Raw genomic sequence first — 14,373 nt, 5'->3', positions numbered from 1 at the left:
TTACCTTTTAAGTGGCGGGATGAATAGAGACAAACCATGCAACAATTACCTGATGTAAGGTTATAAACCAGTGCTTGGACTGAAAAATAGGGTGCGACAATTACGCAGTGTGACAATTATGCAGTGAAATACCATATGTATCATTTCACACCCATAATCCTCTGCTTCTGCAATGGAGGGATGTCCTTTTACTCACCTCTTCTCAGAGGCCCAAGTTTGGTCATAAATATACATCATTAACTTTGCTGATTTATTCTTTCCATTTATATTGTTATAATTATTGTATATAATGTTTTTTCTGGTTCTTCTTCATTTTATAATAGTTAATATGTCTTCCAAGTCTTCTCTGAATCCTTCCTCTTCATTAAATTTATATACCATGATTTGTTTTGCCATTACGCAATCAGTGAGCACTCATCTTGTTTCTACTGCCTTGGTGCCACAAAAAGAGCTGCCATAAATATTCTGACCTATACATGTGTGTGTGTGTGTGTATGTATATATATATATGTGTATATATCTTTGTCATTTTGAATATGATGAAAGTGTATATCTAAAACTGAAAGCTAGCATTACTTGCAAAGGGGTAACACGAGACATTTTCCCACTGAGTAACAGAGTAAAGCCAGGAGGCTTCCTTTCCCCCCTATTTTGGGCACCTGCTACCCAGTGTGAAGCAGCATTACACTGGAAACATCACTGGCTCTGGAATAAAAGAACAGAATTTCAAATCTAGACTCTGATCCCTATTACCTCTGTAACCCTGGGCTCTCTTTTCTTCCTCTTCTATATTATTTAGCTTGGTGATCTGGTCAGCTCCTACAGATTAAACCATCATCGCTAGACAGATGGTTTTCATATCTATTTGTCCAACACTAGCCTCTTTTCCTGACCTCCATTCTCCCATCTCTAACTGTCCATCGGACACTCCTAAAATGGATGTAGTCTTGTTATCTTCAAATCAACATGTCCAAAACTGAACTTACTGCTTTTGCCCCAACTCCAAACTCCCCACCACCCTCATTCTTCTATGACTATAGAAGGTACAGACTCACATCATTGTCAGCCTTGACTCTACACTCTCATCTCTGAAGGACAAACATCAACCTCTGTGAATAGAAAATGAGTGGAGACCCAGCGGGAACTGGCTAGTTGGGCAACGCAGCTTTCTCCCTCCCTCTTCTCTTCCTTCCTTCCTTCCTTTCCCTCTATCCATATAGGGCACCTTCACTTTCAATTCTAGATCTATGATCTATAATCAAAGAGCACTGATTGCTGGAAAAATGTATCAAAGGAAACAGTGAAGTCTTTGAATCCATGGTCTATTGCTTTCTCACCAAAGAATATGCCAGAAGGGCAATTCCCTTGGAAATGGACAGGTTACTTAGAGACTAAAGAGAACTCCCTTGATATTCACCTGTTCCTAACAATCATTTAGTTTCTTGCTTCCCTGTGGGATTTATGGCTTTCTCCTACTTTACCTTAGATCCCTAAATTCCTGAGATTTTTGTTCCCAGAAATGACGTTTTCATACATGAGATTCATATCAGTCCAAATGAAGGAGTCTGGTAGCCTAGATTCTAGGAATCTAGACATATGTCTGCATCCTTCCAACAGTTCCTTAGTGGAGATAAAAAACATAAATATTCCAATGGGTTAGAATCTATAAGAAACTGAAAACTGAAACATTGCTCAGAGATGACATTGTTTCTGTACAAAATAAAAAGTCGCTAAGCAGTCTTGGGTGTCTAATCCCCCACCAGCCTTTTAGTGAGCTGCCATTCTCTCCCTCCCTAGCTCACATTTACTGCTCTGACCCTGACAGGCTTCTGCATTCTCTGAAGAGGGAGAAGAGCCCAACTTGGATGTGGAGCAGATGAGGCCCAGCATCCTCATTTCCACCCATCTTGACACTTCTGCTGCTGGTCAAGAACAGCCTCCCATAAACTTCATTAGGAAAAGGCAAATTCTGGGCAGCCCAACTCCTTGCATGGAAATGAACTGACCACAAAAATCACTCATTTAGGAAGCCTTTCCTGCTAAGCATTATGTGCAAATGATATGGTCATTTTTAAAAATTTAATTTCCTTCTACTCATCCCAAAGAGCCCTAATTGAGGGGGGATTTTGCATAAGACTCAGTTACTGGAACTGATAAAAAGCTAACAAACTTCTACCAAAGATCCAGGAAATGGCTGGAAGTTGATTTCATAACTGTGGCCAAGGGGGACATTCGTTAGCTAATTATAAGACTTAAAGGAAACTAAGAGGAGAAAACAGTTTTGATTGCCTGACACTGAGAAGCCTTCACATGACAAGATCAACAGCCAGAATAACTTCTTTGCATGAAATGTCTCTGATAAAGGTCTATTATCCAAAACATGTAGGAAACTAACCCAAATCTATAAGGCCAAGAGGATTTTCCAGTAGTATTCAAAAGAAATGAATAATTCTCAAGCTTCCACTAAATCACAAAAAATGAGAAAATGAAATTAAAACAACCCTGAGGTCTCCCCTCTTCCCCAGCAAATCTTCCAAGGTGATAACACATGAAAATGGTCAATGTGGGAAGGACTACACAAAGACAGGCAGGTTGATGCCCTGTTTATGGAGCTATGAACTGGTACAATTTTGAAAAACAATTTGGAATTATGCTAAATAATGTCAACATCTCCATACCCTTTGAACCTAAGATTCCATGCCTTAACATTGTATGCCAAGGGTGTCAAAGATGGAAAAAAAAAACTTCAGATACGAACATATATCAAAATATTCATAGCAACATTTTGTGGTACCAAAGAAGTAGAAACAAATGAGTGGCCACCAACTGAGAAACGGCTAAGCAAGTTGTGGCACATGAATGTAAGGGAATTGTGTTGCAACAGAAGAAACAATAAAAATGAAAAAATTCAGAGAAACATGGGAAGACTTAAATGAACTGATACCGAACAGTGTGAGCAGAACCAAGAAAGAAACATACTCAAGACTACAAAATGGAGGAGCAGGGGAGATGATGCTGAAAGTTATGGAATCATAGATAACAAACTTGGCCACAGAGAAGAGAAAATAAACATTTCATGGAAGAAGTGGGGAGACTATGGGTATGCACTGTTGCATACACTGTTGGGTTATATGTGATCGACGTGATGGTGATAATGGAAGTTTTGAGTAAAAATTCTGTTATGAGGGAAGGCCACTGGGAGTAGATGGGAGTAGCAATGAACATAACATAAACACAAAATGTATCACTACAACTTTAATTTTTAAAAGTGCAATGGAGAGGCACATGATAGGCAAGCTTAGGCTACAGCATATCATCAAAGAAGAACTGAGCAGAAGGGGTAGAAGGAAAGTCATCAGAGAGATGTATCACCAGCATGAGGGGGACCCATCACAGAGGAAAGCTAAGGATTTCTGGGCAGACAGCTTGTGAGGGCCATTGGTATCTATGTAACATAAAGATATGTAGAGGAAGGCTACCTGCAGGCTGGTTAATCAACTTCTGTACGAATACTGGAAAAAAAAATGGACAAGAGGCACCCAGGATGAAAAGGTGTGGATGGATCGCAATCTGCACCTCTGGAGGCATTTCACACTTTGACAGATTCTACAGATCCTAAGTGAGGAAGTTTCCTCCTCTGCTCCCCTCACTTTGTCTTTGTGTCACCAAACACCAGTTGATTCTGAGTCCTCTCATTTATTAGGGCGAAGGCTCAAGGGACAAAAATGGATTTAAAAAGGTACAGAAACAAAGGAGGGTGGAGGGTGTCTCTGAAGCTCTGTTGGGGAACTGCCAAAGAGTCCAGACAGAATTGAAGGTACAGGGAAGGAGCTATTCCAGGGAAGGGGTCAGCAGAGTTAATCTCCTGGAGATCTGGGCACAAGCAGGGGTTTCCAAATGTGAGAGGGAGGCTATGGGAACACAATAGTTCCAGAGGACACAGCCTCAGAGATCAGCTCAGGAGCCCTGCAGAGGACAGAGAACAGTCATATGAGTCTACATGGGGGTCTGAAGCCCCCCATGAACAACTTCTTCCCACTGAGGGCCCCCAAGCCTCTTCTTAGCTTCAGGCCCCACTGGGCAGATGCTGTAGCTATGAGAACCCTGATCACACCTGGGTAGAAGGACCTTACCTGTTGGCTGTGAACCCCGATTTCCTGGGAAAGGAAGAAAGACAGACATATGAATCCTGGTAAATTCTAGAGCCATAGAAGCAAAGGGCACCGTGGTTCTGAGCACTGTGGCACAGGGGACTCATAATACTGCTTAGCTCAGTACCTGATACCACAAAGGAAGCACTTAATTGATGCTTTATCCTATCCAGCTACAACTGTGTGAGTAGATGGGGGGAGGGGGAATGGCAGGGGGGAGGGGCTAAAGGCTGGAACCTGAGACCCCTCTCCCAAGACTGTCTCTAGTAGTGAATATGAGATTCCTTGAGACCCTTGAGCCCTGGGATCTGGCCTGTTCACCACCTGAGGAGGAAGAGCTGAAGCCAGAGCCAGACCACCCCTTCAGCCCTGACCTGGGGCCAGATTTCTAGCACAATTAAATATCCTCTCTTGCTGTCCTGGAGAAGGTCAGGGAGGGGAGGGGGCTCAGGACTTTCCCCAGACTATCTCACCTTTCTGACTCCTCCTGTGGACAATGAGGCCAACCCCAAAGAAGATCAGCCCCAGCACGAGGCCCCCGACTCCACTCAGCATCTTACTCTGGGCAGATTCAGACTGTGCTCCTGGGGAGAAGAGATAGCAGGGATCAAAACCTTCCCTCCAGGAACCAGGCCCATGTGGGGAGCAGATGGGTCTGAGGGGAGCCTGAGAAGGTGATTAAATCCTGTCTAAGAAGGGAAGGGACAGATGTGGGAAGGGCCTTTCAGGCCACAGGAAGTGAAAGCTCACCAGGGGACACTGACATCAATCCATCTCAAAGCCTAGCTCCTCTACCCCAGGAGAAAGGGGTCTATAGGCTGATCACAGAGTCCCAGAGGGAGGCCAGCTCCCAGGACTGGGGCCAGTGAGGAGGCTGACAAGGTTCTAGGTCTCCACAGCTCTTAGTTCAGCATTGCCATGAGGGGGCTGTGCTGGGGAAAGAGGGGAGGGTGGGTAGCACCAAATGGGGTTTGTATTAGCCCAGGGCAGGAGAAAAGAAGGCACAGGACACACACTGAGGGGATCTCAGAGCTAGCTCCATGTCCTGAGCAACGTTAGAACTGGAAGGTAAGGGAGCTCTATCTCACTCCACTCCAAGACGACAGGTCTCTGAAGACTGGAGTGCTCCGCTTGGCAGGTGTAGACATCTCCACGCTTGGGGGTCATTTCTAGCATCACCAGGATCTGGTAGGTCCAGTCTCCATTGCTGATCAGGCCTGTGGACACAACCCCAGCTGTCTCCTCCTGCCCATTCAGGAACCACCGGACCTCAATGTCCCCAGGATAGAAACCAGTGACAGAGCAGACAAGCAGGTTGTGGTGTCCCAGGGGAGCCGTCTTTGATGGATACACAGTCACCTCGGGCTCAACTGGAAGAAAGAAGAAAGATCTCGAGTGAGGGAGCCAGAGCAGGTCTTCCTAGTCCAGCCCCCACCTCTGTCACCTGATCCATAACCAGGCTCAGGCCTCCTCTCCTCCCCAGGGCCAGAAATGGGCATCTTGGTAGACATTTAAGCTCCCCCTGAAGTAGCAGGAAAGAGTCCATGGTGCTGAATTATCACAGTCCCAGCTCATCAGGATTCAGTGATATGGGAAGAAATTAGCAGGCCAGATTTCTCATTGTAAATAGCTACTTTGTAATGGATTATTTCCAAAGCAGATCATAAGTGTAGGTAATAAAACTATTTTCAGGAAGACTTGTAACTCAAATATTAAGAGACGCTCTCAATCCACTGAAGAAATTTTGAATCAGGGGAACTGTGGGGAACACCTAGGCCCAGTAGGAACCTGAGCATCCTGACCCAGAGTCCAGGGGCCCTGGGAGAAGCAGAAATATGTCTGGGTCCCTGGAGAAAGACAATTTCAGTGATGAGGCCTCAGGTGTAAGAGTCTGTGTTATCAGAGAAGGCTGGAGGGGGAAGAGAGGAAGAGAATGTGGTTGAGACAGGAGAGGGCAGAGCATGGGAAGCTTCGGCTGAGCTTAGATTCAGGGATAAAAAAGGACAGTTTTATTGATAACTTTTTAAGGTTCATGAAGCCAGGGCACTCAGAAATTGGGGGATTTAATTTTATATTAACTATTTTGTTGTTGTTCTCTCGTTTTTCAACTGTGTACAGCTCCTTGTTACCTTCTTTGGGATTTTCTTGGCAAAGATACTGGAGGGGTTTGCCATTTCCTTCTCCAGCTTATTTTACAGATGAGGAAACTGAGGCAAACAGGGTTAAGTTGATGTGGGTGCAAACAGTGCCCTAAGGACTAAATTGCCTTTTTCCTGGGGATGCCCTAATGTATCTTAATACAAAGGTACCCTAAGGGATGAGTTTCTCTCCCTGGCACCCCAAAGTCTCCTCCCCTTCTCTTGTGTCCGGTCCTGACTCCCTTATCTTGTCCTTACCCTGTGAGGCTTATCCTATCCCTAAATCTCCAGCCCCCATAGGAAGCCCTAAGATCATCCTACAGGCTGTGTAGCTTTTTGTCTCTATAAGTCTGGTCCCTTCCCTACATCAGTGCCTTTGTTTGGCTCCTTGCTAAGTCTCAGGCCCGCTGCTTTTGGGTCAATAAAGCTCCCCTTGGCTACAGAGAAGGTCTAAGGGAATCCTTTCACATGTGATGAACCAGCTCTCCCAACTCTGACCTCATCAAAGCCACTTGCCCAGGGTCACAGAGCTAGTAAGTGTCAGAGGCCAGGTTTGAACTCAGCAAGATGACTCCAGGCCTGGCGCTCTAACCACTGCCCTACCTGGCCGCCTCTTAACCACTTAGCATTGTATGAATGGGAGTTATTTAGTGGTGAAGGGTCTATGGCCTGTTCCCAATGCAAGTTATCCCCATTAAAATAGGAGGAGGAAAAAAATCTGAATCTGACTGAGGAAAAAGGACTCAAGGAACCAACATCCATGCTGCTACAGGAGGGTCTCTCCCCCTTCCCTCTGTCCCTCCCCTCCTTCTCCCCATTCATTCTCCCCCTTCTTCTCCTCTCTTCCCTCCCCTCCTCCCCTTCACTCATCTCCAGTTTTTCTGCTCCTGATCCTACCCCTCATCTGCTGCCTTTCTTCTCCCTCTCATCCCTCCTCCTTTCTCCCTCCATCCCAATCCCCTCCCCCATACGTCTTCCTTCCTCTTCATCCCCCTTTGTCCCCCATCTTCCTCCCCTGCTCCTCCCCCCTTGGTCCCCACACTTCCTCCTCCCTCCAAATCCATTATCTCCCCCTCCCTTCATCCCTGCTCCCCCTTGTCTCTCCCCTGCTCTGGGGGCCCCTGTTCCTGCATCTGCTCTTGTGAGCCCCCTCCACCTTCTTTCCTCCCCACCTGCCCCCTCCCATCATGGACTCTCCTCCCCCTGCGCTCCCTTCCAGCCCCTTCTCTTCTCCTCCCTCCCTGCTCTGCTCCCTCCCCAGGACCCCCTCCCTCTCCCTGGGTCCCTGCCGGGCTCCCCTGGCCCCCCCTTCCCTCCCCGGGGCCGCGCACTCACAGGGCCTGCGCAATAAGAAGGGCACCAACTGGTAGTTGTGCCTGCAATTGTCCACCATTGCCCGTGCGCGCTCCAGGATCTCCTTCTGGCTGTTCCATTTCTCAGCATCGCGCCGCCCCAGCTCCGTCACCGCCACAAACTCCCCCACGTCGCTGTCGTAGCGCAGAAACTCCTCCCGGTTATAGACGTATCTCATCACATGCCGCACGCGCTCCGTCCCGTTCACGAAGTGACATTCGCCCTTAGCCTGCTCAGTGTAGTGCTCTGGGGACACCCGGAAGAGGGTCAGCCCTGACGGACACCCCGCCCTCACCACAACCTGGGCCTGATCAACGAGAATATGGCCCACCTCCCGCTGCCCTTCCTGCGCAAGCTCAGCCCCACCCCCTCTGAGGCCCAGAGACAGCAAGCGACTTTTCCAAGGTCACAGAGCAACTCTGGAATGGAGGCAGGACTAGAACCCAGACCTTCGGGTTCCGGACCGGTCCTGTCTGTCTGCTGCGTCACAGCTGCCTCTCAACCACACCCAGCCTGGTGCAAACACTCCCAGGAAATTTTACCCAACACCCTCCCCAAGTCCTGTTCACCTGAGTCTAACCACCTCTCTGATCCTCATCCTCCAGTGTATCTTTGTACCCCCCTCCCAGCCCCTCTGCAGAGACCCAGGCAGGTGACAGACCCTCCCCACACTTCCATGACCCTGCAGGTCACGCCCCTCTCTCCCCTTTGATCAGAGGACATTAATCACATCAGTATCACCCTCCCTACTGAAAAGGGCTTGGAGATCTGCTGTGTGTGTGTGGCTCTGCTCACAATTCTGTGACTGTGGACCAGGGCCGCTTCCCCATCGCCCCTCCTGGGCATGGCTTGGACCCTCCTCCTCCTAGAATGTGAGCTCCTGGAGGGCAGGAAATGACTGTTCTTATATGTAAACTAGCCCTCAGCACAGTGCCTGGCACACAGGAAGCACTAAATTAATGCTTGTTGACTGACTGATATAATTTATCTATCCACCCAACAAAGGACAAAGTAATTTTTAGAAAGTGTAAGTGTAACTGCTTAACTCACCCCCTCAAGAACCTTTAGTGCTCCCTATGGACCTTTGGAGAAATTTCAAAACCCCAACCTTGGCATGTAGAGCCCTCCCCAGTCTGAGTCCAGCCTACCTTTCCAGGATCTCCTATTATTCCCTCTCACACACAATTTATGTTTCAGTCAAACTGACCTACTGGCTGCTCCCCAAACTCAGCATTTCATCTCCCACCTCCAAACATGTGAACAGCCTCCATGCCTGGCCTGCCCCAACCCCCACCCCCTCACTCATGGATTCCTTGCTTCCTTTATACTTAAGTCTTTCCTTCTGTGTGCACTGCTGTACTTCCCCAAAGACAGTCAGTCACTCAACAGGCATTTATTAAGTGCTTACTGTGTGCTAGGCACTATGTTAGCTGCTAGAAATACAAATATAAAGAAGGGAACAATCTCCAGCTTTACATTCAAATGGGAGTGACAAGTGTCCATAAAGATACAGACAGAATGAATCCAAGTGAAGAGAAGAGAGGGAAAGAGAGAAGACACTAGCATTTGGGGGATCAGGAAAGGCTTCACCTAGAAAGTGCTGCTTGAGCTGAGCCATAAAGGAAGAGAGGATCCATGAGGCAGAGGGAAGGAGGGAGTGTATTCCAGGAATGGGGGATGGCCATGGGCAAAGGCCCAGAGGTGGGAGATAGTGCAGCCTGTGAGGAAAAGGCCATTTTGAGCAGATCACAAAGCACAGGAAGAGGAGGACTATCATATAAGAGAGGGTTCCACCCAGATCATGAAGGAATAAACAGAGGAAGTTCTAATTGATCACAGAAGCAATAAGGAGCCAGTGCTGTCTATTGAGGAGAGGAGTGACTTAGATTTGCTCTTGAGGAAAAATACATTTTTAGGTGTGTGACAGATGGTCTGGAGTGAACAGAGAATTGAGACAGGAACAGCGATTAGGAGGCCATGATAATAATCTGGGTGAGGGATGATGAGGGTCTGCTCATGTGGTGGCCAGAGCAGCAGAAATGGTTGTATGTAGGAAGAAATTGAGATTAGTTCAGCAGGTGATGAATTATGGGAATTCAGTGAACCCCACTGACTGCATCCTGTGACTCAGTTCTGGAGCTAGCTCAGCTCCCTTTCTATCCCATTATGGGAAGAGCCCAGTTTCTGTCTTGTGAGAAATTGTGTTCAATTGCGGGAATTGGGAGAAAACCTTATTTCATTGTCTGAACCTAGCCCTGCGTGGCTGGAGGCTGGACCAGCTCTCCTGCTGCTTAGAGACCCTTAACTAAGGCCCTGAGGTTGTGCCACCAGAAAGAAGGGCAGATCCGGAGACTGAGGCAGAGAGTTTTGTCACAATTGTACATCCCAAGCTGCCCATCTGTCTTATCTGAAATCTGGCCCCCTTCTATTCAATCAGTTATTGTTTCCACACTCCTTTGAGTGTTCACAGACACTTGCGGGGGTGGGGGGAGAGCATCTCTTTCTAATTTCAGGGTATTACACCTTTTTGCTCTCCCTCTTCCAACTTGGAAAGTCCCTAATCCTTCCTCCAATGAGAATTGAAGTTATCTAATGTTTATTTTGTTTCCTTTTCATTCATTGGCCTTATGTGATTCCTTGTTTTTAATATATAAAAGTCTGTCTCATCCTATGTTCAGGGTCCAGGCCTAAGCTGAGGAAGTCTGGTCCCAGTTTGTGGAGTAATCGGCAGACATTGCTAATAATCAATATGCACAAAAGCTCGAACCTTTGTTTCTTAGTCATTTCATCTTTTACCCACCACATGTAAGGAAGGTTATGGCAGTGACTCTGGGGGGGGGGGGGCAGAGTGGGGCGCTGAAGATAAAACCAAGGTCATGAACCATGAGATGAGAAGAATTGCATTATGTTCATTAGGAATAGGAAAGTCTAAAAGAGGGATGGGTTTGGGGGAAAAGCAATGAGTTCCATTTTGGACATGCTGTGTTTAAGAGAGCTTAGAGACATAGGGCCTGAAATATCCAGGAGGCAGCAGGTGATGCTGGACAGGCACTGGGAGGGAAACACAGACCTAGGAGTCACCTGAACAGAAATGGGAATGAACTCTATGGGAGCAGAGGAAGTTACAGAGAGGAGAGAAGAGGGCCCAGGACAGAGCCTTAGGAAACACTACTGTTTAAGGCATATGATGTGGATGGTAAACCTGCTAAGGAGACTGAGAAAGAGTGATCAGACAGGTAAGGAGAGAACCAAGAGAGAGCAGAGTCACAAAAACCCAGAGAGGAGAGAATACCCAGAGGCCGAGGGAAGCTGACAGGGTCAGATTCAGCAGAAAGTTCCTGAAGGAGGAAGCCTGAGAAAAGACCATTTGCTTTGGCAATTAACAGAGAGCTCCAGAGGCCAGGCATGATGGGTCAAGCTTCACCATCTGCAGTGGCCTCCTAACTGGTTTCTTTATTTAAAATCTCCTCTCCAGAGGCCCCAGCTCACCCCATGACTCTCCATTGCCAGTTAGATAAAGAACGACTTCTTTAGCCTAGAAAGCAAGGCCTTCCCCACCTCTGCCTCCATTTCCCTTTCTAGCCTTCTTTCTGACTTCTACCCACATGAGACCCCAGCCCAAGCCAAAGGCTATTCAAAGTCCCTTAGTTCCTTCTTGTGCTTGACCTTCTCTGTGTCATTCTCTCACAGACATGGATTCTCTCCCTATTATGGTGAGGTGCCATCGTCATCCCAGTCACCTCGGCTCACAGTCTCAGTGTTATCCTCACTCTAATCACCCATATTGAATCTGTTGTTGCCAAAATTTGGCAATTTTGCCTTTGTAGCATCTTGAATGCCCCTGACCCTGCACGGCCCTGATGCAGACCTTCAGCACCTTCCACCTGCACTACTGCAATAGCTTGGTGGTGGGTCTGCCTGCTTCCAGGCTCTCCCCCTCTAGTCCATCCTCCATTCAGCTGTCAAATGGATCTTTCTAAGGCACAGATCTGACCCTGTCACCCAACTGCTTAATAAACTCCAGTGGCTCCCTATCATATCCAGCATCAAATTTAAAAATCCTGTTAGGCCTTCAAGGCCCTTCTCATGTTTACCCTCCTACCTTTTCAGTCTTCTTACCCCTGACCCCCCCTCCCCCACTCATGTACTCTGTGATCCAGTGACACTGGCTTCCCTGCTGTCCCTCCTGCCAGACACTCCATCTCTCAGCTCTGGGCATTTCCTCTGGCTGTCCCCATGTCTGGAATGCTCTCCCTCCTCATATCTGACTCATGGCTTCCCTGGCTTCCTTCCCGTCCCAACTAAAATCCCATCTTCCAGGAAGCTTCCCAATCCTCCTTAATTATTCTAGTGCCTTCCCTCTGTTGGTTATTTCCAAAGCATCCTGAATATAACTTGCTTATACACAGTTGTTTTCATGGTGTCATCCCCAGAGACTTTTACCTTTCTTTGTGTCCCCCGCAGTTAACCCAGTGCCTGGCACATAGTAAGGGCTTAATAAAAGTCTGACTGACTTCTAGCTGAGAGGCTATTTCCATATTGTGTAGTTTGGAGGATTGTCCACATGGGGGCAGCACGTGCTTAGTACACCCATGGCTGATACCAGGGTGTTCCTGGAGTTGTCAGCTGGGTTAAGCAGCCACCACCCTGCTAGGACTGGGAGATCCCCCTGCCCTTGGGTTTCTCTTGCTCAGGCCCTGACAGACTGTCTCTAGAAGGCCCTTGTCTCCTGCCCAGCCCTGGAGAATGGGGGCTACACGTGGCAGGGGCAGAGCAAGTGACAAAGCTCAAAAGTGGGTCAGATCCTGGAGGACGGCTCTAGAGCAGGTTAGGATCCCAGAGAGACTGTGGTTAGCCAGGCCAGGTGCCAGGCCAGGCTGGAGAGGAAATAATATGGATAGTGCCAGAGGGGCTTTTATCTGCTCCCCTACAATGCTTACACCAGCTGGGAGAGGATTGTGTCCCATCCCAGAGGGCTCCCTCCCTGCCGAGGACAAAGGATCTCACTCCCCTGCTGGGTCATGGCAGAGACCCCTTGATCCAGACCCCAGCTTCAGGGAGAGCAGCAGAGGTGTGGAGACCAGAGATGACACTGGCAGATGGGGGGCAGAGAGGGCAAGCCCTGCCTGATCCAGGGGAGGGGGGATTGGGGAATATTGGGCTTGCACCTCTTTTCTCAGCCCATGAGCAAGGGATCATGAAGACAGGAGAAAAGCCAGCCTGGGTCCATCCCCTTGGCCCCTCCAGCCCAGTGTCTGCCTCTAACCTGCCTCTGAGGAACTGATGGGGAGACCTTCCCCTACTGCACTGGGGTGTTATTCATGAAAACCAGAAGGTGGTCCCCAACTCCAGCTTCACTATGGCCTTGAAACCATACCTGGGAAATTAATCCAGCAAAGTCTACCCCTTCCTTCCCAAATAGCCAGCCAAATTGAAACCTTTCCAGCAGCTTAGACAGACTCTGGGAAGATATTTAGTGGGACAGAAAAGTTTAGACGGGGGTGGAGCACCCTGGCAGCTCTGCCCATGCCATCCACTAATCAACAAGATCCAAGGACTCCCTATCACCCCCAGGACCCAATATAAAATCCTCTGCTTGGCCTTCAAGGCTCTTCCCAACCCGGCCCCCTCCTACTTTTCCAGCCTTCTTACACTTTGCTTTCCCAGGGCCCCAGCACTGTACTATCCAGTGACACCAGCCTTCTTGTTTTTCCCCCACACATTTCTCCATCTCCCCACCCTGGGCGCTCTCTGGCTGTCCTCCTTGCTTAGAATGTTCTCCTTCTTCACCTCTGCCTCCTCACTTCCCTGGCTGACTTCAGGTATCAGCTCAAATCCCACCTTCTACAGGAAGCCTTTCCTGATGCCCCTTAACGTCAGTGCCTTCCCTCTCTTGATTATATCCAATTTCTCCTGTAACTATCTTGTTTGCACACAGTTGTTTATGTGTTATAAGACTGTGAGCTCCCTGAGAACAGGAACTGCCTTTGCCTTTCTTTCTATCCTTGGCATTAGCACAGTGCCTGGCAGACAGTAGCTGCTTCATAACTGCTTATTGACAAACTGCCTGGAGCCCTCAGCTCTTGGAGGGGGCGGGGCTATATCAAGTCCCTGAACCCTGAGGAAAAGGGGGAAAGGAAGGAGGGCCAAAGGAAGAGTTAGTTGGGAGGGGAGCCTGAAAACAGATTCATTTACTGTCCATCTATCTGAGGTCCATCCTGTCCCAAGTCCTTCCTTTGGTCTGGGCCCAGAGAGAAGAGTGCTCCCCTTGGGCCCCACCTGTGCTCTCTGGGAAGCTGCTGCTCTGTATTTACCTGGGGCATGTCTGCCTGCAGCCACCTGAGAAATCAGCACCAGCAGGGTCACAGCCAGAACCTCTGTCCAGACGCCCTTGGGGAGCAAGACACACAGCATCCTGGAGACAAGATGAGGCTGAGGGACTCAGAGATATAACAGTCAAGATGGCCCTCACTTCATGGGAACTACCCCCCACATCTCCCAGACTAAGAATTTACACTCTCTTGTCTGCCCCAGGGTTGGGCAACCTCAGAGTTGAGAGAGCCAATGAGCATTAGGAACGAAGGGCATCATCAGTTCCTAGGCAGAGGTTCCTTTTGCAGGGCCTGTTCTAATACTGAAATGTTTTTGTGGTTAAGGAAAAAAAAAGGTCACAGAAATCATAGAATCTCAGTGAAGTAAGGGGCCCAGAGATCGTGTCTTACCTGGACTAT

General features: G+C 48.3%; 1 protein-coding gene across 1 annotated transcript; it reads right to left on the bottom strand.

Moving 5' to 3' along the window:
* Positions 1-3,242: 3,242 nt before the first annotated feature.
* On the bottom strand, positions 3,243-14,136 carry LOC118856927 (H-2 class II histocompatibility antigen, E-S beta chain-like). Its single transcript, XM_036767484.1, has 6 exons — positions 13,957-14,136; positions 7,625-7,888; positions 5,240-5,521; positions 4,625-4,735; positions 4,134-4,157; positions 3,243-3,966 (listed from the first exon to the last, which is right to left on the bottom strand). Exons 1-6 carry the CDS (start codon positions 14,054-14,056, stop codon positions 3,953-3,955), a joined length of 795 nt encoding a protein of 264 aa, XP_036623379.1. The 5' UTR covers positions 14,057-14,136; the 3' UTR covers positions 3,243-3,952.
* Between the last annotated feature and the right edge of the window lie 237 nt (positions 14,137-14,373).

Source organism: Trichosurus vulpecula, chromosome 7, assembly GCF_011100635.1.
Source record: "Trichosurus vulpecula isolate mTriVul1 chromosome 7, mTriVul1.pri, whole genome shotgun sequence".
In the NCBI taxonomy this organism is placed as follows: domain Eukaryota; kingdom Metazoa; phylum Chordata; class Mammalia; order Diprotodontia; family Phalangeridae; genus Trichosurus; species Trichosurus vulpecula.
The sequence above is the reverse complement of the archived record's forward strand: the minus strand, read 5'-3'. Positions and strand labels throughout refer to the sequence as shown.